Genomic DNA, 23,509 nt, shown 5'->3' with positions numbered 1-23,509 from the left:
GGTGTGCGCGTGTGTGGTGTGTGTGGTGTGTGTGTGGTGTGCGCGTGTGTGGTGTGTGTGTGTGGTGTGCGTGGGTGTGGGGTGTGTGGTGTGTGCATGAGTGTGGTGTGTGTGTGGTGTGTGTGCGTGTGGTGTGTGGTGTGCGTGGGTGTGGTGTGTGGTGGGGTGTGGGGTGTGTGTGTGCGTGTGGGGTGCCTGGTGTGTGGGGTGTGTGGTGTGTGTGTGGTGTGTGTGTGGTGTGCATGTGTGTGGTGTGTGGTGTGTGTCTGTGGTGTGTGTGTGATATGTGTGGTGTGCGTGGGTGTGGTGCAGGGTGTGTGGGGTGTGTGTGCGTGTGTGTGCGTGAATGGGTGTGCGTGTGTGTGCGTGAGTGTGGTGTGTGGTGTGTGTGTAGTGTGCTGTGCGTGTGTGTGGTGTGTGTAGTGTGTGGTGTGTGGTGTGTGTGTGGTGTGTGCGGGGGTGTGGTGTGGGGGTGTGGTGTGTGTGCATGGTGTGTGTGTGATGTCTGTGGTGTGTGGTGTGCGTGGGGGTGGTGGGGGTGTGTCTGTGGTGTGTGTGTGCGTGTGTGTGGTGTGTGGTGTGTGCGTGTGTGGTGTGTGTGGTGTGTGTGTGCGTGTGTGTGGTGTGTGTCTGTGGTATGTGTGGTGTGCGTGGGTGTGGTGCGGGGTGTGTGGGGTGTGTGTGCGCGGGTGTGGTGTGGGGGGGTGTGGGGAGTGTGTCTGTGGTGTGTGTATGCGTGTGTGGTGCGTGGTGTGTGGTGTGTGTGTGGTGTGCGTGTGTGTGGTGTGGGGGGGGTGTGGGGTGTGTGTGGGGTGTGTGTGGTGTGTGTGTGGTGTGCATGGGTGTGGTGTGTGTGGGGTGTGTGTGGTGTGTGTGTCTGTGGCGTGTGTGTGTGGTATGTGTGGTGTGCGTGGGTGTGGTGCGGGGTGTGTGGGGGGGGTGTGCGTGTGTGTGGTGTGTGGGGTGTGTGTGTGGGGTGTGGGTGTGGGGTGTGTGCATGAGTGTGGCGTGTGCGTGTGTGTGGTGTGTGTGGTGTATGTGGGGGGGTGTGTGCATGAGTGTGGTGTGTGTGTGGTGTGTGTGTCTCTGGCGTGTGTGTGTGGTATGTGTGGTGTGCGTGGGTGTGGTGCGGGGTGTGTGGGGTGTGTGTGCGTGTGTGTGGTGTGTGGCGTGTGTGTGTGGTGTGTGGGGTGTGTGGGGGGGTGTGTGGTGTGTGCATGAGTGTGGTGTGTGCGTGTGTGTGGTGTGTGTGGTATGTGTGGGGGGGGTGTGGGGGGGGTGTGCGTGAGTGTGGTGTGTGCATGAGTGTGGTGTGTGTGGGGGGTGTGTGCGTGTGTGTGGTATGTGTGTGTGGTGTGTGTGGCGTGTGTGTGGTATGTGTGGTGTGCGTGGGTGTGGTGCGGGGTGTGTGGGGTGTGTGTGCGTGTGTGTGCGTGAGTGTGCGTGTGGGGTGTGTGTGTGTAGTGTGGGGTGTGTGTGGGGGGTGTGTGTGGTGTGTGTGGTGTGCATGGGTGTGGTGTGGGGGGGTGTCTGTGGTGTGTGTGTGCGTGTGTGGTGCGTGGTGTGTGTGTGGTGTGCGTGTGTGTGGTGGGGGGTGGGGGGTGTGTGTGGGGGGTGTGTGTGCGTGTGTGTGGTGTGTGCATGAGTGTGGTGTGTGTGTCTGTGGCGTGTGTGTGTGGTATGTGTGGTGTGCGTGGGTGTGGTGTGGGGTGTGTGGGGTGTGTGTGCGTGTGTGTGCGAGTGTGGTGTGTGTGTGTGGGGTGTGCGTGTGGGTGTGTGGGGTGGGTGTGGTGTGTGTGGTGTGCGTGGGTGTGGTGTGTGGGGGGTGTGGGGGGGTGTCTGTGGTGTGTGTGTGCGTGTGTGGTGCGTGGTGTGTGTCGTGTGCGTGTGTGTGGTGTGTTTGGGGGGGTGTGGGGTGTGTGTGGGGTGTGTGTGGTGTGTGTGTGGTGTGCATGGGTGTGGTGTGGGGGGGGTGTGGGGTGTGTGCATGAGTGTGGTGTGTGTGTGTGGTGTGTGTGTCTGTGGCGTGTGTGTGTGGTATGTGTGGTATGTGTGGTGTGTGTGGGTGTGGTGCGGGGTGTGTGGGGTGTGTGGGGGGTGTGTGGGGTGTGTGTGTGCGTGTGTGTGGTGTGTGGGGTGTGTGTGTGGGGTGTGTGGTGTGTGCATGAGTGTGGTGTGTGTGTGGTGTGTGTGGTGTGGGGGGGGGTGTGCGTGAGTGTGGTGTGTGGTGTGTGTGTGTGGGTGTGTGCGTGTTGGGGGACAGGGGTCCTCTGGCTGCCTCCTCCAACGTCCATGCTTTCCACTCTAAAACCCCAACTGCAGGATGGCCTGACGACTCTGGGGAGGACACAGACGAGCCTCCGCCCGGCCCCTGGCCACAGCTCTCCCGCCCGTGTACGCCATCCCGTCCTTCCTGAGGCCACATCCCAGGCTGGAGGCGTGCGAGCGTCAGGACGACCAGCTTGGCTTCTCCCCAGAGCCCGCCAAGCATGCCACCCAACCCCTACGACCCAACGTGGAAAAGCAAGAGAGCAGCGTGCTCTCTTCCCACCTCCTGCAGGCGCAGCACCTCTCTGCTGGAAACACCCCGACCTCTTCACGACCGTGCGTGCACTCTCCGCGACCGCGAACAGCAAAAAAGCCAGAGTAGAAAAGAGAGACACGCTCTCTCCACAGCCAGCTGCGTATCACGGCCGTCAGCTAACTGGAGACACGCCTTCCGACCTCCCCGTGGCAATGATAACCCATTTCTCTCACGGGGACAGTGCAGTTTTAGACAAAGGCCTAACAGGTAGACCAGCACGTGGAACGCCGGCTTGCACGCATGCGCACATCTGCTGCAGTAGACTCAGCAGCTCGGAGGCCTCAGCTTCTCTCTGGCCTCTAGCCTGTACCCCGCCACATCCACCTGCGAGTGGGGAGGAGTGGAGGATTCTCCCAGCAACCCGCCGGGCCACATCCATCGACCACTGTCCCCTGAAAGATCAAAGGAGGAGCAATCCTCCCCCACTCCCTCGTCAATATTCCAAAATGAACAGAGGAAAGCCCTTCCCTCCTCCTTCAGGGCTGCAAGTCCCTAAAACTGGTCCACAGTGGCCAGGGGCCTGGGCCATGCTGCTTGGCTCACACCCACCCGAACCCGAGGGCCGGGAAGCTTCGGCAATCGAACACATCCTCAGTACCTAAGGCACAAAAGGTGCTGCTTGCCCCAACGCCTATCTGAGCATCAACCCTGGAGAACCGGGGCAATTAAAGCCACGAACCTTAAAAATAAACCAAAAAAACCCCCAGCAGCAGCTTAACCTCATGCCAGGTGCCAGGTCCAGCTCTTCTCCCACGTGAGCTCACCTAGGGCTGCCGAAAGCCCCCTGTATCTTAACTCCAAATCCATAAAGACTTTCTTCACTGTAACCTTAAAGGGATCCTTTTTCACACTTCACGTTCAACACCCCCAACCCCGTGAACTCGGCAGAGCCAGCCAAAGGCCCAGTCACACAGGTCCACGCAGTCAACAATGAAAAAGCCTGCCACCCCCTCACGGCCTGGGCTCGCCTCAGAACCAACCCCGCAGACAGGGACCAGGAGGCAAGAAGCCCCTCCCCGGCCTTGCCGCAGCGGGCACAGTACCGATACCCACCCATCCTGGGCACTGCGCGTTCCGCCCACAAATACTTACTGAGCACCTATTACATGCTAGACGGCGGGCTTTGGGCCACCAGAGGCCACAGAGAGCCGGCGGGGCGTCGGAGTTCGTGTGGGGGGCAAGGCTGCCCGGCTCCGGAAAACCACGCTCCCGGAGTTCCCAGAGAAGCAGCTCCAATGCCACAGGCTCCGGTTAAAGCTCAGTCCCTCAGTCCCACCAGCTGTTAGGTTTCAGGGGCCCGAAAGCCGCCTGAGGCCGGCGGCTGCTGTGCGGGCAGCGCACAGGCCGCGCCCATGATGGCAGGACGTCTTGCACAGTTGAGGCGAACAGGCTGGGCCTGACCCCAGCCCGACCTCAGGATCTATCCTCGGGAACAACACGGTTTAACCACTTGGAGAACTGTCGCAAAGACAAAGGGAAATACCGCCCAGACAGCTCTGGCGTGCGCTCCATAGACGCTGTTCTCACTAACACCGGGCCCGAGGATAGACAGCCGCCTGCGGGCCGTGGAGTCCGGGTCATCTCTACGGTTCTCACGACCGGCCGCTCTAGACCGAGAAGCCGCCAACTCTGTGGTACACGGCCTCCACACCGACGGCTTTCGGGCACCGAAAGGGCGGGGGGGGGCTTCCGCTCCCACCCGCCCGCCAATCACGAGCACCCACCAATCATAGGTGGCCGCCCAGCGCGGCGCCCGCCAATCACAGGCACTTCCGCTTCCGGCCTGGGCGGGGCCGGCACAGAGGCGGAAAATAGACCTTCGCGCTTTCGAGGCTGAGAGAGAGAGGCGGGAGAGAGACCTTTCGAGCTTTCGAGGCTGAAAGAGGAGGAGGAAAGAGGAGGAAGGAGAATAGGAGCGGCCCTGAGGCGGCGCGGCCCGCTACTTACTGTAGGAGTAGCTGCTCACTTCCGAGGCGAACGGGGAGTGGGCCGACTTGGGCTGGCCTCTGGCCTTGAACCCCACCTCCATCTTCCTGGCTTTGGCGGCCCTTTTGTGTTTACCTTCTCGGGAGGCTTTCAGAGACAGGCTGAGGCCTTTGGCCAGCGCCTTCCTGTCCTTGCCCAGCAGGCTGTCGTAGGGCGTCAAGTACCGGCCGCAGACCCCACTCGTCTTTGATTTCCCCCCAGAAGTGTCTGAGAACTTGAAGGGCGACTTCAACTTGTCCTGCTTTGTGAGGGAGAGGGCTTTGTCCAGCTTGCTTGCCAACTGCTCCTGGTCGCTGGCCATCTTCTTCTTCTTAATCTTTAGCTGGAAAGGGAAGTTGGGAAGTCACAGGTTAAGACGGTTGACCAAACACTGGGTCTCCATGCACGAGCTCTGACGAACCCCAGCTCCTTCTCCCTGCCTCTGTGGCTTCTGGCAAGTCGCTTAACTCCTCTCAGCCTCAGTTCCTCTACTCTGTAACATGGGGGTAGTTATGCACAGGCATCAGTGGGTTGTTCTGAAGACGAACTGAGAAAAGGCACATGAAGCACTTATTAAATAGCCGTCACTGTGGTTACAGTTATCAGTGACACGGGCATTGCCACTGGCTCTCCACGGCGCTACCTGGTGCCTCCTAGGGGAAGCGCTCGAAGCAAGCACTGCTGCCGCAGGGTGGGAGAAGGCGGCTGGATTAAGGGAGGAGGGATGAACCCAAGATGGAAAACCCAGATCACAGCACAGCTGATCTGCTTATCTCAATCGCCTAAAGCAGGTGATGAAGACGGCTGCACAGCCCAGCCTGAATGAGCCCATCCAGCTAAATGGGCTAAAGCTGCCGAGGAAATGCCTCGAGTGTGCCCTGGACGCCTGAAGCAGAAAGAACGATTCGAGATTTCACAGATAAATTCCTGCTTGCGCGTCTCTCCTCCGCTGTAGTCCTTTGTTGTTGAAACCTGCCATTTCAATGGCCCTCATTTGAACACTTTATCGCTATTTTCTTTAATCAGGTAACAATTCATAAGGAGAGAAAAGTTGGGATAGTGTCAATGAAACCACGAAAGTGTCCTTCACAATTCGAGAGTACAGAAGACCCTGACGTACAAACTGGCTCTCTCCCCTCCGCCTGGACCCAGTGTCCCCTATGGGAGTCCTTCCCTCTGACTGCCGAGTCAACCAAAACAGCCCCCTCCCACAGGGCTTTTACTGGGAGGGATGACAAGGTGCGTAAGCATTTAGCAATGAGGGCCTTAAGTGGATGATTTCAATGCTCTGCAGAAAGAAGAAAAATCAAGGTGTTGGCTCTCACCCCCTTACCTCAGGACAGCTCACAGAGGAAATTACAATGGCATCAAGCCCTTGTTTCCTCAAACTACAGAGTGCTGAAGCTGCTCATTAAACTCTTATACTGTGAAACAACAGAGTAATTGCATTACTTGGTTAAGAACTTGCAGTCTCTCTTCTCGGCTTCAGCACCGGGTCACGGAGCACACACACAGAGCTCCACCTGAGGCTGTGTTACTTTGGTGGTCTCTGACCTCCCCTGAGCCTCACTTTCCCCCTCTGCACAATGAGGAACATTGGAGGAGAGTCGCTCTGGCACTAAGGCAACCACCTCCACAGTTTCCGTGCAGCAGCAGGGCCAGCAGGGCCAGCAGGCCTGCAAAGGGAGCGTGAACTCCGGCACCCCCTCCAGACCTTCCGCCCCAAGCCGGCAGCGCACCTGGAAGACGGGGCGGGGCCACTGACCTGACTCATGAAGTCTGAAGAGGCTTCGTGCTCGTCCCAAGGCTGGCTCCTCCCCCTGGCTTTCCCAGTCCCGCCAAGGGCATCGTGGTCTTCCTCAGGCCCCTTGTGTCTCTTCCTCATCCCTGCTCCCAGCTCATAGTCGTCCGAGGTCAGCAGGGGCTTGCCGCTTAGCCTGAAACCCAGATGCACCACCGGTCAGCGCCCTGGCCAGGCAGCACTCACGGGCTGGGGGTCCGCCCTCGTGGCCCTGAAGGGTGGGCTCTGGATGTCGACGCACAGACCGTGACGACAGAGTGACGAGTCTGGGGAGACGGAGCCTCTAGCACTATGGCGCTGGGATTCTGGGATACTTGTGAAGGAGGCAGAATGAGAGTTTAGTGGGGAAAAAAGAAGAACTTCTCGAAAGCAGTGTATCCTCTGCTGGCCTCTTTCTCTCTCGTGCTCCTTCACATACACACTCATACACATATCTTTACACCGTCAGATACCTCTGTACCAAAACATGCCAAGAACAAGGATCAGGAATGCCACGGAAACCCACCAGGATGGGAGGGGGATTAAGATCAAGAGCTTCTATGAAGGAAGAGCCGCTGGCTGGTCTCCTGTACCCCTAGGAGCAAAAGCAGATGGGCCATGGTCCTGGTCCGAAGGCCTCTTGCCTGCTTTAAGCTAAACCCTCACAAGTAATAATAATAATAATTTTTACTTGGTACTACGTGTCTTGTTCCATGTCTGTGCTTTATACTTTAACCACAAAACAATGCTTTGTTCTATAGCTTTTTATAGATGAAGGAACTCGTCTATAAAAGCTAACACCTGGCCCAGGATGACAATAAGAGTCACAGTAAGAGGCAGACCTGGGACTTGAGCAGAAGGTGCATCCACTTCCGGGGTCCACACTCGTAACCAGCGGCTCTGCGTGCCAGCAGCCCCAGCTTCTGCTCTCTTCCCCAGGAGCTGCTCTCCCCCCCTGCTCTCCCTGTGTGGCTGGTGACAGGGTATTTCTCCCTCTCTCCATCCTCTCATCAGTCAAGAACATCCAAGAAGGTTAAATGCAAGACGTGGGGGCCCCTGGGGCTGTCTTCCCCTGAGAAGAGCTGTGGCCGCCCCACTGCCTCTCCTATGCCTTTGAAGGTACCCTGTGGCCCCCTCTGCTTCCTCAACCAAGCCCTGGTGTCCGCCTGCCCTGCTGTCCCAGGCAGAGGTGCCCTCCAGCCCCTGCCCATTCAGCTTGTGCTACCCCCAGACGCCCTGGGAGGACCGCAGCACCATTGCTCTCCACACCCGGCCCGGAGGGAGAGCTCTCGTTCCAGCCACACGTGGCACCTGCTGCTCCCCGGGGAGCCTGTCCCCCAGAGTGCACGGAGACGGCGGCCCCGGTCCCAGGGGGCGGGCTCGGGCACAACGAGCCAGGAGAGCGGGAGTGACGCTGTCCGGCACAGAGGGAACCAAGCAAGAGCACGGCGCGGCCCTCCGCAAAGAGCAGCTCGGGGATCAGCCCCTAGCCGTGGAGGAAGCAGGTGCCGCAGGAAGACGGGCCCAACGCTTGGGTGACACTCGACACGCTGGCTGGGGTGGGTCTGCCTGTCCATTCCACGCTCGCCCTCCTGGCCTGCCCGGGGCAGCGTGCCATGCTGCCCACGAGCCGCCCATCCAGGTGGGTCAGAGCCTGAGGGACGCGAGGTCCCCGGCGCCCACACAGGCCCCGCGCAGGCCCGGGCTCCTCCCCTCCGAGCTCTGTGCCAGTCCCCGACCCACCGAGGGGCCAGCCTTACTTTCCGCTACGGATGCGGCTCTTCCCTCTCTTGCGGGGGGGCGACAGGGCGCTCAGGGCGTGGGTCCGTTTCCGCGGCCTGCCAGGGCCTCTGCGTGCCAAGCTTCTATGGGGTTCCTCGCGCCTGTCCCTTAAAGAGAATCACACGCTTGGCTGTGCACCCCGGGGGTGGCGGGGCGCGGAGAAGGGACGCACGGTGCGCACACGTCACTCGGGGCCACGCACACCTGGCGGCCTGCCTCGGCCGCCCTCCTGAGCGCGGCGCCTACAGAGCCCAGGCCGCGGGCCGGCGGGGCACACTCACTCGGCATCGCGGCGCCTCTGCAGCTTCGCCAGCTCGCGCTGCTTCTCCTTGTATTGGCGCTGCACCTCCGCCAGCCGCATCCGGAAGTCCAGCTCCATGGCGTCCATGCTCTCCAGGGAGGACTTCATGGCGTACATCTGCGGGGAGGGGCGGGTGAGGACGCCGCCCTCGGCCGGGGTGCGGGACCTCACAGCGGAGACCAGGGGCCCGGGTCACACCCAATTTCTACCCCTCACGAGCTGTGGCCTTGAGCAAAACGGACTGCCCGTCTGCACGCCAAGGACCGAAAAGCCAACTTCGCAGGGCTGTGTCCAGGCCGAACTGGCCCGGAAGGACGGCTCAGGCAGAGCTGGCTGTAGGATCATCTGTCGCGGGCACAGGGAGACGAAGCCGCCTGCCCAAGGCCCACGGGCAGCAGGGGCGCAGCCAGGTCTGCTCTCCCTGAGCCCTCAAGCTGTCACCCACGGGAGGCACTCTTGACACGCGATTACGTGATAAACCGAGACCCGGGAAGAGGAGACAACTTGCCCGGGACCACCCAGCAAACTGGTGGCGGAAGCTGGGTGCGGAACAGGCCCTTCCGAACGCAAAGCCTGCCAAGGCCCAGGCGAGGTGGCCTCTCTGGGGGCACCCCGCGCCCCCCCCCCCAGCCCCCCAGGCCTGGCCCGGGACACCTCACCCGCTCGTCCTTCTTCTGCATCCAGCTGTACTTCTTGTTGGGGTTCAGCTCCCGTGGAAGCCGCAGGTTCTTCAGCGGGTCCACGAAGGGGCCGTCCAACACCTCCTTCAGCATGTGGCTGCTGGCCGCCAGCAGGCTCTCCAGCGAGGGCCGCACCGCTGGGCCCCGCTCCACACCTGCGGGAGGAGAGACGTGAGCCCGAGCCCCCAGGGGCCGGGCTCACAGGCACCACAGCCCACCCCTCAGGCCCCCAGCGGGAAGAGGACGAGGCCCAGAGCAGGCTCATGGATGGCCTGAGGCCACACAGGCCCCCAGGATGCTGACAGCCCGCGGCCTTCCCCCGCCCCGCCCCCCCCCCAACCCCGCGGCCTTTCCCAGACACCAGAAACGGGCGCCGAGTGAGAACAGGTAAGAGTGCGGGGCACATGGTGCCGTCCTGTTCTTCACAACACACTTGTACAGACTCACAGAGAGTCAACAAAGGCCGGCAGAGCTGTTCTCTAGAACTGCGCTTCTCTTTTTGCTTATCTGTCCTTAAAATCTTCCATGAGGAATATGCATGGTTTTCATGATCAGAAAAAAAGAGCCCCGGGACTTCCCTGGTGGCGCAGTGGTTAAGAATCCGCCTGCCAATGCAGGGGACAAGGGTTTGAGCCCTGGTCCGGGAAGATCCCACATGCCTTGGAGAGACTAGGCCCGTGTGCCACAACTACTGAGCCCACGTGCTACAACTACTGAAGCCCGTGCGCCTAGAGCCCCTGCTCTGCAATAAGAGAAGCCACCGCAATGAGAAGCCGGCGCACCGCAACGAAGAGTAGCCCCCGCTCGCCGCAACTAGAGAAAAGCCCACGCGCAGCAACGAAGACCCAATGCAGCGAGAAAAAAAAAGAAAAAAGAAAAAAGAGCCCCACGATAAGTTTTGTAAACTGTAAAAGTAACATGTGCACATGATAAAAACCACAAACCAAGCAGAGGGTGTGACGAAACAAAAGCCTTTCTCCTCCCCAAAACACAGGTCCCTCCCTGTGGCTGGCAGGTGGTTCCAGAAACTTTTATACGTATTCAAACGTATGTAACACACAGGCATCCTTTATAAATATAAAAATGGCATCAATCAATCAATACCATATCACACTCTTTTTTCTACTTAAAGTCTTTTCACATTAGCACAAAAATACCAACATGTGTTCACATTATAGCTTGAGCCTTACAAAAAGTGCCATTTCTGTAAGTCGAAAACACTAGAATATCAGCAATTTTATATGGCCAAAGGGAGCAACCGTAGGCTAGAATTCTCTTGTACTGATGAGTTTTAATTTATCTAAATGATCCCCATCCCCCACTGATGGCATTTAGGTCGCTCCTGATTTTTTTTGTAGTGAATGGGTAGGCACCGTGTTAGGAAATATGCTGCCTGTGCAATTAACGTGATCAAGGTATATGTGTTTATCTTTGATATACATTCCAAATGCCCTTCAAAGAGATTGAACCAGATCAGGATCTCAACAATGGTACCTGAGAGCCTATTTCTCCACAGTCTTTCTACTAAAGTAACATGAGTTTTCGTTTTTCAATGGATGTTTTCTTTGTGATCTAACATATGATCCATTTTTGTGAATGTCCTACATGTGCTGGAGGGAAAAAGTGTATTCCTTACTACCAACTGCACAGTTCCCTAAAATCAACAATGCAGTTAACAACTGCACTGCCCGGATCAGGGCTTCTGAACCCTGGGGCCATTCACATTTCCATGACTGTTCTCTGCTGTGGGCGGCTCTCCTGGGCATCCTCGTAGGGTGTTAGCAGCGTCCCTCACCTTTACCCACTAGATGTCAGTAGTACTCCCCGCAAGCTGTCACAACCAAGTGTCACCGGTGGCCAGTTCAGAGTCACTGGTTTTGCTTTTCTGTCTTTAGGGACATTGAGGCCACAAAGCAGAGAACCCCTTCAAGGTCCTCCGAGCTGTAAGATCTCTTAGTTGCTGGGGAGGGGTGGGGGGGACCTGCTCCATCACAGAGGGGACCAGAGCGCGACTCCGTCACCTCCTTCACCCTCCGACACACCAGCTTTGCAGGGGCCCCCCAGGACTGACAGCCCAGGGCAGCCTGATGACCCGAGGGCAGCAGCTGTGGGTTGAACTGTGTGCCCCCAAATCCACGTGTTTAAATCCTAACCCTGATACCCCAGAACGTAACGTCTTTAAAGACGGAATCAAGTTAAAGTGAGGTCTTTAGGGTGGGCCCTAACCCAATGTGACTGTGTCCTTATAAAAAGGGGACATTTGGATACAGAGACACGCAGAGGAAGACCATGGGAGGACACAGGGAGAGGACGGCCACCCACAAGCCAACAAGGAGAGAGGCCTCAGAAGGAACCAACCCAACCCTGCTGACACCTTGATCTAGAACTTCCAGCCTCCAGAACCATGAAACCACACACTTCTGTCATTCAAGAACCTCCCCCGACCCCCACCCTACCCCACCCCACCCTATCTGGTAGTATTTGGTACAGCAGCCCGAGCTGACTAATACACCAACCTTGTGGCTTTACCAATGTGGAGGTGACCTGGAACAGGGGCCCGACGCGCACTGGAACCCCCATGGGACCAGGCGTCAGTCACAGAGGCTACGGCGCTGCAGGGCGGGAAGGACGGCCAGCACGCCAGGGGACAACCAGGTTCGCTGACTGTGGGCAGCTGTGTGCGGAGGAGGGGCAAAGCGGGAGGGCTGGTGGCTCCAGGAAGCGACGCGGGCTGTGGGAAAAACGCTAACGGGCCCAGGAGCCTTGGGCCTGCTGTACGAACCGGGACCACTCACGGCCCAGCTCTGTACAGAACGTGCAGGGGACCGATGCTCAGTGTCCGTCAGCGACCGTCGAAGGGAGAGGGCCACCGGGGCCCCCCTCGCCCCTGTGGTGCACACACCCCTGCACGCCGGTGCCTCCGAGGGCACGTTCCAGCCCCGACGCCGCCCCCAGCCCTGGGGCCGCAGGCGCCACTGCAGACCGCTGAGGGCATCGCAGCTCAAACATCTGTGTCCGCGCCAGCTGCTGGGCTTCCCCCACACACGCTCCCCGCCCCACCTGCCCAGCTCAGAAACTGCAATTCTCGTCTTCCAGCGGCTCAGGCCACAGCCCTTGGCATCGTCCCTTCACACCCACGCTCAGCCCACCAGCAAAGCCTGCTGGCCACACCCTAGCTTCCACCCAGAACCCACCTGCTCCTCGCCTGTGCGCCCCTCGCCACCCTAGGCCTGGATGGAGACGGGAGCCTCCGCCTGGGTCTCCCCACCTCCGCCCTCACCCCTGCGTCCGCTCTCCACACAGCCCACAAAGGAACCGCACGTAAGTCTGATCCTATCAGCTCAACTCAAAACCACCTTCCTACGGCCTCTCATTTCACTCCAAGTGAAAGACCTCCCCGGGATCACCACTCACCCAAGTTATCCCACGGACCTCCTCGCCGCCACCCTCCCCTTCCGGCTCTGCTCCTGCCCCTGGCCTCCTTGCCTTTGTTCTAACATGACACGCACAGTCACCTCAGGGCCTTTGCACTTGCTGTTCCTTAGGCCTGGCATGGTTTTCCCTAGAAGAATCTTCCTCCCCCACCTATCAACAGGGGCTTCCCTGGCCACGCGCTGTAGGAGACCACCCTTCCCACCCCTGCCCTGTCCCCTTCCCGGCCTTTTACCACCAGACCACCTCACCAGTGCTGAGGGCTGCACGCAGATGGCCTGGCTCACCGCTGGCCCCCAGCACCAAAACGGTGCCGGGCACACAGTAGGAGCTGCATGAGTAGATGGATGAGGTAGGAGTGTGAAAAGGGGCAAGAGTGTGCAGAGACCCCCAAACCGGGTGACCCATCCTTAGCCCCCTCCTTTCCAGATGCCCCTGGCCCTCTGTGGTCTCCACTGAAAACCCACCAGTTGGTAGGATCAAGAGGGTTTTCATTTTCTTCTGGGAAAAAAAAAAATTTTTTTTTGGTACCAAACTATTTAAATGAGAGAAAAGAAACAATGAACTTTAGAACAACAACAACAAAACAACAGCCGCCTGAGGCGGGGTGGGTGTCACTCGTCCAAGCTTCCTGGAATGGGGCATTTGACCATGACAATGAAAGAGCCTTGAAAATATGGCCTGGTTCTGGCCCAGCAATTCCACCCCTGGGAACAAATCCCTGGGAAAACAGAGGTGTGGACAAGGATTTTTCTTCAAGAGTAATCATCACATCATTTACAGCAGCTAAGAAAGGAAGGAAAGGAGGGAGGGAGGGGGAGGGAGGGGGAGGGAGGGAGGGAATAAAAAAGGCAAATGAAAATGCCTGACAATCTAGGATTGTGTCATTGTAGGCTGTGGCCTCCACGAGGCAGAAAACTGTGTAATCCCTAAAAAAAAAGTTTTAAGAACACACAGCTTTGAGAAATGTTTAATAAAGCATATACTAAGTGAAAAAGGCAGGTTACAGAGCACTGTTTACAAAATGACCTTGATTTTGGAAGTGTGTGTCTGCGTAGGAGAAATTCTATTGGAAATACACCAAAACGTCCGGCGCTATTATCTCCTCCACAGCCGGGCCTGGGCCCCTCCTCCGTGCCGCTTCTGGCCCGAGCGTGGGCTCGCGAGGCTGTGCCTGACCCACAGCCTCTTCACACATGCCTTGGAGCACCTCAGTTTCTATGTCGAATGTCAGCGGTTTTGTGCCAGCCCAGAATTCACGGCCCCTTCTGCTGAAGGCACGCCATTCCCTCTGAGGACCGCCCCTCCCTACACCCTGCAAGTGGCTGCCCCCCCATCGAGGGCTGGGCATCATCAGCCTGGTCCATCCCATCTCCTGGGCCACAGGGTTTGCTTCTGCAAAAGGCGGGAACCCCAGTCAGCCAATCATTGAGACTGCATCACAGCATCTTTGCCAGAGCTACGTGGAAAGAGGTGGCCTCTTTTATGTGTATGCTGAGCTGAGCAGGCCCATGGGCTTGGGAGATAGTATCAGTGACCCCCATAAGGACAGTGGGCCCACCTTGAATGAAGCCAACAGAAAGAAGTGAAACAAGGGGGGTGGGGGGAGACAGGGAAGAGGGAAAAGAAACTCCTTGGTTTGAGCACCTGGATCCAGCCATACCTGAAATATTACCTAATTACTGACATACTTCGGTTCCACAAGCCAATAAATTTCCCCTGACTTTTTCTAACCAGTTAAAACAAAAGTCTTGGTCCCTCACAACCCAAAGCATCCTGCTACTAGAAAACTCACCACTGACAGAACAAGCAGAAATTTCACCACTAAGAAACCCAAAGACTGGCTGCACAGCAATGTGTACGTAACACCTCTGCCCTGTACACTTAAAAACGGTTAAGATGATAAAAGTTTACAATATGTATATTTCACCACAGTTTTTTTTAAGTGCACACGAATAAACCATATCCTGGAGATTTTGAAATTTTTTAAATCCCACTTTAAAAAATTTTCCTTAAAAGGGGGAAAGGCGGGAGTTCCCTGGCGGCCTAGTGGTTAGGATTCCAGGCTTTCACTGCCGTGGCCCAGGTTCAATCCCTGGTTGGGGAACTGAGATCCCGCAAGCCACGCGTCCTAAAAACGAATAAATAAAAAGGGAAAAAGCAAGCCACAGAGGCCCACCGCCCGGCATGACTCACCTGCCACCTCCTGGCTCCTCTTCTCGAGCTCCAGCTCGGCGATCTCGCTCAGCAGGGTGATGCCGTGCAGGAAGCTCGGCTCCAGGACAAGGCCCTGCACCGCCTCCAGCCTCTCCAGGGCTGGGGCTCCAGCGCCCGGGGAGGGCAGGGGCCTGGCCTGGGGCAGCTCTGCCGCGGCCGCCAGGGCATTCATGCCAGCCAGCGGGTCCTCCAGGCTGGGCGGGAACTGATCGGAGCCCGCTTCCTCCAAGAAGCAGGCGCTGCCGGGCACAGGCGCGGCCTCCGGGGCCTCCAGACTCAGGCACTGTCCCTCCCCAGGGGGCACGTCACAGTCCGGCAGTTCCAGGCTGGGCCGGGGCTCACTCGGGGCCGCCTGGGCCAGATCTTCCTCGGGAACCGCCTCTGCCATGGGCACGTCCACGGGCACCTCCACTGGCTCCTCCTTAGCCTTGACCAGCGGCTCAGGCGTCAACCGCGCCCCCAGGTCCGGGGCGGCCGCGCAGGACTCTGTCCGGCCCGGTGAATCAACCCGCGCCTCGGCCCCTTCGGCAAAGTCCGGGCACCCGGAGGGCTCCGCGGGCCCCTGGCCGCCGGCACTCAGCGCCTGGGCCTGGGCCTCCAGCAGGCCACCCGTGCAGCCGCCCGCCGGGCTCGGGGCCGCCAGGGCTTCTTCAGGGGGCAGCGTCAGCGGCGACTCGAGGGAGGGCAGCTCTGCGGTGCCTTCGTCCATGTCCTCCACCTCCGCCTTCACCTCCCGCTCCGCCAGCGGTTCTTCGTCTGGGACCTCCCGCAGTGGCTCTGGGATCTTGGACGGGGACAGGCGGATGGGCTTGTCCTCAGGCGAGAGCGCCAGGCGCTCGGGCCCATCGGCCGGGAGCGGCACGTCGGGGGCCAGGCCATCGGCATCGGCAGCCGCCGTGGGCTGCAGCAGGAATGGGTAGGGCCTCCCGTAGTGTGGTGGCAGGGCTTGAAACGGGTACCTGGGTGGGATATCTGCCGAGGACACCAAGGGTCAGCGGGGGCCCCTTCTCCTGCCATGTCCAACACCCCCGTGTGTCCCCATCAACACCCACCCACCAGCCACCCTCTGCTGGGCCGGCCTGCGGGGCTGGGATCCCTTCCAGACGGCATCTGAGGAACCCCAGGGCCTTTCTGCATGTCTGGACCACAGAGAGAAAAACTGGCCACCATCCTGTCCCTGAGGGTCTTCAGGTCTCAAAGGGTCTTTCTCTCTGGTCCCTCCGGCCTCAGCACCCAGCACAAGGCTGGGCCAGAAGCACATGCTCAGTAAGACCCCAAATGGTCCCCACCCAGCCGGTGCCGACTTTGCCCTCCGTCCCACAAGAACCCACCCGCCCCACGCCATTAAAGCAGAGTTGGGGCATCCAAGTTGTTCAAAAAATAATAGCAACACAGTCCTGGCTCCCCTCCCTCACTTTTCTGCTCTGAACTCCCACCCTTGAGTGTAATCTCCCCGAGAGCAGGATGGTGTGCAGCTGACGGTCTTAGTGTCCCCAGGCCCAGCCCAGAGCGGGGCAAGCAGCAGGGGCTCAGTATGAACCAAACCGGGGGAGACAGAGGCACGGAGCGCCCTCACCCCGCACCGGGGCCAGGCACGTGCTCCACACTTGGCTTGATTAGCAAGACATCGAATCTCCCCAGGGAAGGGCAGCCACCTGCCCAAGATCCCACACTGCGTTCCGGTGGCAGAAACCTGAACTTCGGAATTCGAACTCAAGTCCTCCCACGGGAAGAGGGACACAGGCCTCAGGCCCCTTCAAGGCCACCGGCTGCATGTCCCGACCAACACAGGACATGGGAAGAGGGCATGTGTGGGGTGGGAGTACTACCCAGAACACACTGTTTCATCGTCAATGCGACAACATAGCACCTACTATGGGCCAGCTATGGTGCTAAATATACTACAGGTCTTACTTTGTTCAATGCTCAGACAGGTCCTTCTGAACTTAGAACCTACTTCTAACATTACACCCATTTCCCCTGACCCTACCACTGAGGGAAGGCTAGAGAGAGATGACGGCCGGCTGTGTCCTCGGGCATTCATTCCAGAGCCCAGCGGTGGGCCAGGTACACGGTAGGTGCCTCAACACAGAAAGGAGGATTGACCGGTTGAAGGAGTGAAGGAGTGAACGACCATATGGGGATCTGTTTCACCAGCTCCTACCTGAGAACAAGGCCTGGAAAGGGCTGGGGGCTCCCTTCTCCAATTCTAAGTCCTTCTTCTCGACGACGTTCTCGGGGGCCTCCTCCTTGCGGGTGATGCCAGGGGTGGGCGGCGGGGAGGCGGGCGGCGGGCTGGTGGGGTGGGAGCTGGGTGTGGCGGGGTAGGCGTAGGTGGACGGCTTGGACACATCCTCCAGCTTCTGGATGACCTTGGCCTTCAGGGCAGCCACAGGGGAAGCGCGGGGAGATGGCGGTGGACTCATGGCCTTGCCGTAGGTGCCCGCGGGGCCGGCGGCCAGGCCGGGCGGCTTCCGAGGCAGCAGCCCGGGGCCCGAGGCGCCCAGGCCACCCTTGCCCGCGGCGTCCAGGCTCCGCTTGCTCACCTTCTCCTCCATCTCCGCCCGCTGCTCTTGGGCCTTTAGCCGCTCCTGCTGGGGAGGGGGCCGGCAGGCAGGGTCAGCGCGGCAGGACCCATCGCCCACCAGCTGCCCTGTCCCCGGGGTCCCCACGACCCCCAGAGAACCTCAGGCAGGGTCTGGGGCTGCAGGCCGCCCACACCCCCAGCCTGAGATTGACATTCCGTCACGGTACGTGTAACAAGCACAGCATTCCTTGTAGAATTCCAGCAGATGGGGCTAGGGGGGCCCTCCGGTCTAGACCCAGGCCCCTCTGGGACCCTCACGGTCAGGGCGAGGGGGGCCGGTGGAGGTGTGAGGCTCTTTCATGACACTAGGATAGCTACCTGCACGGAGAACTCACTACCTGCGGGCACTCTCCTGCCTTATCACATCTGGGTCTCAAAACACCTCAAAAGGTGGGCGGGGGGAGCCTTTCCCGGTCTTCGATGGCTTGAGGAAACGGCAGGGAGCTGGCTCACGAACAGCCTGTGCTCACCAGGGGCCAGGCGATCGGCGCACAATCACATGGGGAAGAAAGGCTCCATGCCCCAGCCACTGTCACGACTGTTAAATCTCACTGAACAACCCGATGACACAGAAATTACTAGCAACTCCATTTCCACAGGAGGAAACCTGAAACCCAGAGAGCTGAATTCACTTGCCGGAGGGCACACAGCCAGGCGTGGCAGAACTAAGGTTCAAACCCAGGGCCCCATTTGCTGCCTGTGTCACCTCGGTTGACTCCTCCAGAGCAGCTGCTGCACAAGAAAGGAGGGGCAAGGCCAAGCAGAGGACAAACGTCCAGGAACACCTTCAAGGAGGCAGGAAGGCTGTGGGCTTTAGGGAGTCCACCCACACGGTGGGGACACCAAGTGTCGCCCATGTTATGGGATCAGGCAACGTGGGTGGAGGCCAGCCCCGGCCCTAGAGGGGAGCCCAGGGCCATCAGGCGCCCAGCCGGGCCAGGCAGGGCTCAGGAAACAGCGGGAGCCCACAGGGACCCCTTCAATTCCAATGTAAACATCTCCAGCCCACAGGACCACCTCTCCCGCCTTGGTTTCCCCATTGCTACCTGCACCCGCCCCCTGCCAGGCTCTGTCCACCTCTCAGCCTTGCTCACACCATCCCCTCTGCCCAGAGGGCTCCTCCACAACTAACTTCTTCAGGTCTCTGGGCAGACGCCACCTCCTCCAGGAGGCCCCCCCTGACCACCAGCCTCTCTCATTTTTTCCGACTCACAGTCCAGACCTGGACTTTCTGCTGGTTGACCCCTCTGCTTCGCCAACAACAGAGGAGCTCCGGCAAGGGTCTCCACTGTCCCCACGGCCTTCCTGTGACCACGCCCACCCCAACTCACCACCAGCTGGGCGCTCCTCTGCAGTTCCAGGGCCTGGGCCGCCTGCTGCTGCAGGTACAGGAATTCCTGCTGCCGCAGGAAGTGCTGCTGGGAGAAGAGCTGCAGCTGCTGGGCATGGTGCAGGGAGCTGCGGCCTGGTGGGTACAGGGCCGGCCAAAGGGGTGGCACCGCGGCCCGCTCCATCAGCTCCGCTGGGGGCAAGAAGACAGTGAGGCTGCACCTACCGCCTGGTGCCCATCACCCCATTTTACAGATGGGGAAGCTGAGGCAGAGCTGGGCTCAGCTGGGCCTCCAGTTGCTTCCTGGGGACGGAGAAGCCTGTCCTCCTCCCTTTGCCATGGGCAGCCACATCCCAGGCCCGGGGCCAACGTGGGGACTCCACACCTTCTCCTACTATACCCAGTGGTCTGCAAAGTGGATTCCTGAGGGATGGGGGCACCGAGGCAGAGGGTCCAGGCCTCCCACCAGGGAAGCCCTGCTTTGGTTCTCCACGTGGGCTTTCTGGGTAGGAACTCATCAAAACAAGGACCCCTGTGGCTTTATGACACACCCACCCTATTTTGCTGGGTGGACACCCCCTGCCATAGGAGGACAGTCCTCCTCCCACGGCGTTTGGGACAGTCTCTCTGTGGAAGGCCATCACAGCCCCTGCCCCCAGCCACAGGGCCGCCACTTACCAAAGTGAGGCAAGTGATCACTGGGAATGACCACCAGCTGGCCCGACTGGGGGTCCCTGACGAACTGGTAGGCCGACGGCAGGGAGCCCCCCAGGCCGGGTGGAAAGGCAGGCGCCATGCCCTGGTGCAGAGAAGGGGGGCCCAAGCCTAGGAGAGACCCATGCCCGAGTCAGTGCTGGGGACCCAGGCCCAGCCTACTCCCCCATCCTCTACTTCCTGGGCCTCCAAGCAGGAAGCCAAGAGTAAGGGCTGTGAACACGCGCCCAGCCGCCCGCTCTGGGCACTGTCCACAAACAGGCTTGGCCAAGGGCCCACGATGCTGGTGCCATTAATAATGGCCCAGGGGCTTCCCTGGTGGCGCAGTGGTTAAGAATCCGCCTGCCAAGGCAGGGGACACGGGTTCGAGCCCTGGTCCGGGAAGATCCCACATGCCGCGGAGCAACTAAGCCCGTGCGCCACAACTACTGAGCCTGTGCTTTAGAGCCCGCGAGCCACAACTACTGAGCCCATGTGCTGCAACTACTGAAGCCCGCGCGCCTAGAGCCCATGCTCCGCACCAAGAGAAGCCACCGCAATGAGAAGCCCGCGCACCGCAACGAAGAGTAGCCCCCGCTCGCCACAACTAGAGAAAGCCCGCGTGCAGCAACAAAGACCCAACACAGCCTAAAATAAATAGATAAAATAAATAAATTTATAAGAGAATAATAATAATAATAATGGCCCAGCTTGGGCAGTGAGGGAGCTGAACTACGGGGAAGAGAGGAGGAGTGCTGTCCCTGCACCAGCCACCGGCGCTGTGCTCCAGAAGCAACACGTCAGGCCTCCCCACCCCGGCCCACCGCCGCCCTCCCGCTCACCGTAGGGGTGTCCAGCGAGCCACATGGACGTGCTGCCCGAGCGGGGCAGCCAGGGGTGCGTGGCCAGGTGGGCCGCAGGGTCAGCGGACCAGCGACCGGAACCTGCCAGCGCCGGGCCCCCAGTCACCATGAGGTTGGGGTTCAGGCCGTTAGCAGCACAGCTGGTGGGGTGCAGGCGGGCCAGGTCAGCCAGCTCCTTACTTTCTCTGGAAGCGAACAGGGGCATCAGGAACAGGCCGGACGGCCCCAGGGACGGGTGGGAGAGAAGGGGTGTCGCCCCAAGTCACCGGGGGACACCAGGCTGCTGCTGGGCCAACTCTGCACCCGGTGGACAGAAGAGCCAGCGGGGGCTCGGCAAAGGGCCCCCGGGGCCCTCCTCGGGAGGGTGTCCCACACTCTAAGGACCACCCCGCAGCCACGTAGGGCCATCCACCCTTGCCCTGGGGCTCCCAGGCCCTCCCGGGCTGCCCCAGGCCCTCACCTGAGCAGCTTCTCCTGGTCCCGGTCCAGCCGTGCCCCAAGCAGCCGCTCCTCCCGGTGCCTGGCCCGTTCATCCCCACAGTCCTCGTCGGCTCGGCTGTGCCCTGGGTCGGGGAGACAGGCAGGAAGTGAGGCCCACTCAGGGCCCCAACAAGCCCTCAGCATCTGAGCGGTTCCCTCACCCAGGCCGGACGCCCTCCGTGCCCAGAAACGTCCCTCCATCGCCCCTCAAAGAGCCTACCTGGAACTCGCACAGGTAACCGGGATATTGCAGTAAAACATCGTTAACACGGATCGCGTAACAACACGGTATAAACCGAGTGGCATTCGCTGACACGGTTTCACTACTTTAACGCCGGAAAGGCAGGTTCTGGGGGTGGGCCAGGATGGAGGGGAAACCACAACCCAAAAAAGAGGTTGCTATTCAGAAGCACAGCGAGGCCTGGGTCACGGGAAATCAGCCTCCCCCCCGAGGCCCCGTCATGGTTCTGTCTGCTGCAGACCTGTGGCTGATCTTTTCAAAATCAAGACGGAAAAGTGAAACCAGAGAACGCTATGTGTGTGTGGGCGAGTGGAGGATATGGGGGCTGCCATCCGGCTCACCCATCCTTGCCCTGGTGTCCAGGGGACATCCCCCGACCCGTGGCTGGTCCAGCTGCACCTTCCATGAGCTCCCCGCCTTCCCCAGAGCAGAGAAGGCAGGTCCTCAAGTCCCGGCCAGTTCTGCAGGGGCAGGAGCTCGTGGAGGGCACCCAGCGTCCAGCCCTCCTCGCCCCACCTGCCCCAGACACTCTTCCTGGACGTTTTCTATACCACACGACAAAAGTCAGTGCGCGTGTGGCCGCCCCGGGGCGGCTAGGGCCCAGGAGGCGGGCGCTATCACCAGCAGCAGAAGCCACTCAGCTGGCAGCTGAGACTTTTCTCGAAAGAGAAACCCCCGAGGCTGGACTAACTCCTTCTCTAGGGTCAGTCATGCTGGACTGGTGTCCTCCCACCCAGGTCTCGGGAGGTACACCCGGGGAGGAAGCCACCCCCAGGGCCCCGGACCTTATCGGTTATTACTCTGCTGGAGACAAGTGTCCGGGGCCACCTCGCCGGGGCCCCCCAGCACTCCCCACACTCATGGTCCTCGTGGGCGGGGACCCAACTTGGAATGAGGCCGTCAGGCATCTCCCCATCGTTTCTCCCCTCCTGCACCCCCAACACCAGGAGCTCCCGAAGAACAGAGCCCCCGGGAGAGGCTCAGGGATGCAGGGGCTTCTCCTTCCCCTTCAGGAAGGTGGAAACCCGCCGCCCCGGAACAAAGAAGAGGAGCCCACGGGGAGGGGCAGCCAAACAAGCCCACGTGCCCGATGGACCACGCACACGGGGTGGGGGGCAGGCAGCCTAGAATCAGGGAGGGGCCGCATCCCGGGAGGCAGCTGGAGATGGGCCAGGGGCCACCGGGGGCGGGTCTGCAAGTTCCAGAAGCCACTGGAGCAACAAGGAAGCAGCGTGTGAAGTTAAGCAGAGACAAGCCAGCGAGTTGGGGCACCGGCAGGGCAGGAGTGAGGGTGGGAGAAGGAGTCTTCTTACCGACCTGGCCCCCATGGGTCACACAGTTGCGTCCCAGGCCACCCGCTAAGTCACCCCATGCAGGCCCTGAACTGACTCTTCTTGTGCCAACGCCGGGTCCCCACGACTGTTCCCAGCGCATGGCAGGAGGTACAGGAAGCAGAGGGGAAAGGCGGGCAGTGGGAGAACAAGCCCGCGCCAACTCGGGGTGAGACCCAGTGAGGGTGTCCCAGCCTCCAGTGTCAATGTGGTTCCCAAATCCAAGGGGACCCTGAGCCCGCCCGCCCCCTTCATGAAGGACTGGAAGGGGCCCTGCTTGTGGGCCCCACTCCCACCCTGGGCTTTCAGGCAGGGCCATCCGGAGTCCTTCAGCTGGACTGGGAAACCAGAGCATGTGTCCGAGCTTCCTTCTCCCGCGGGGATGGCCTCCCAGGCCCACAGAAACCCCAAAGACCCTCCCGCCCACTGGCCACACTGGGGTGGCGGACAGGCTTTGGCACAGAGCTTCTGGTGTCCCCAGAAGGGACAGGCGCCTGCAGTGTGGCCTGCCCCCAAGACCTCTGTCCTCAGGCCTGATGCCTCTCCACTGCCCTGGCTGTCACCACGCAGGCCCTCAAGGGCTTCCCACCCTAAGTGCCACCTGCACCAGAAACCTGTATGCAGGCCCGCCCACCTGGGAGCACCCACCACCCCCAGGGTCACTCAGGCCAGAGCCCCAGACCGCTCCCTCCAAATTCAGTTGATCTCCAAAGAAATGTGACATGCCCTCCACCGCCTCGCCCCGGGGCACCACCCTCGTCCTCCTGTGCCAACCTGCTCCCTCTAATTCCTGTTCATACCTGTCCCTCCTATGGAGGGCCAGCCCCATGGAACCAAGCCCCTGGGCCTGATTCATGCTGCCCAGCTGTCCCCTCCAGTGTACCCCCAGCCTCTCTGCCCTCCAGTCACACTCAGGGCCACACACGCTGTTCCCTCCACCCAGAGTACCCTTCCCTCTGTACTACTCAGCCTCCCCAGTAAGAGCTCAGCTCATAAGCTACCTCCTCCAGGAAGCCCTCCCAGACCACCTCTCCTCTATCATGCTCCCTTATTTGTCTCCCTCACAGCACTGAGCACAACACACAGACGTTTTGCTTGTTGGTTGTTCACCGTCTGTCTCCTCAGACTGTGCATTGCTCTGGTTTGAGCAGTCACACTCCTGGCTGTCTACCTCTCTCCTGCACAATGCCTGACAGAGGAAGCTGCTCAGCAGATACGTGGGCAGTGAATGAATGAATTCATG

At 60.0% G+C, this 23,509-nt stretch overlaps 1 protein-coding gene across 6 annotated transcripts in view; it reads right to left on the bottom strand.

Annotated features, from left to right (window-relative positions):
• The window catches only part of TNRC18 (trinucleotide repeat containing 18), an 87,870-nt gene that overhangs the window by 31,200 nt on the left and 33,161 nt on the right, over positions 1-23,509 (bottom strand). For 3 of the 6 annotated variants that reach the window (XM_082362961.1, XM_082362960.1, XM_082362962.1), the window contains 11 exons: positions 20,675-20,777; positions 20,194-20,399; positions 19,337-19,483; positions 18,660-18,850; positions 16,906-17,335; positions 14,721-15,713; positions 9,072-9,247; positions 8,393-8,529; positions 8,090-8,218; positions 6,315-6,486; positions 4,532-4,892 (listed from right to left, as the gene is read on the bottom strand). In XM_082362961.1, coding sequence (XP_082219087.1) covers positions 4,532-4,892; positions 6,315-6,486; positions 8,090-8,218; positions 8,393-8,529; positions 9,072-9,247; positions 14,721-15,713; positions 16,906-17,335; positions 18,660-18,850; positions 19,337-19,483; positions 20,194-20,399; positions 20,675-20,777 — 3,045 coding nt within the window. The remainder of the gene's footprint in view (positions 1-4,531; positions 4,893-6,314; positions 6,487-8,089; positions 8,219-8,392; positions 8,530-9,071; positions 9,248-14,720; positions 15,714-16,905; positions 17,336-18,659; positions 18,851-19,336; positions 19,484-20,193; positions 20,400-20,674; positions 20,778-23,509) is intronic. The other 3 variants (XM_082362965.1, XM_082362964.1, XM_082362963.1) reach the window with 3 other exon arrangements.

Source organism: Balaenoptera borealis, assembly GCF_965194805.1.
Source record: "Balaenoptera borealis genome assembly, chromosome: 16".
Lineage (NCBI taxonomy): Eukaryota > Metazoa > Chordata > Mammalia > Artiodactyla > Balaenopteridae > Balaenoptera > Balaenoptera borealis.
This window is presented reverse-complemented; position numbering and strand designations above follow the sequence as displayed.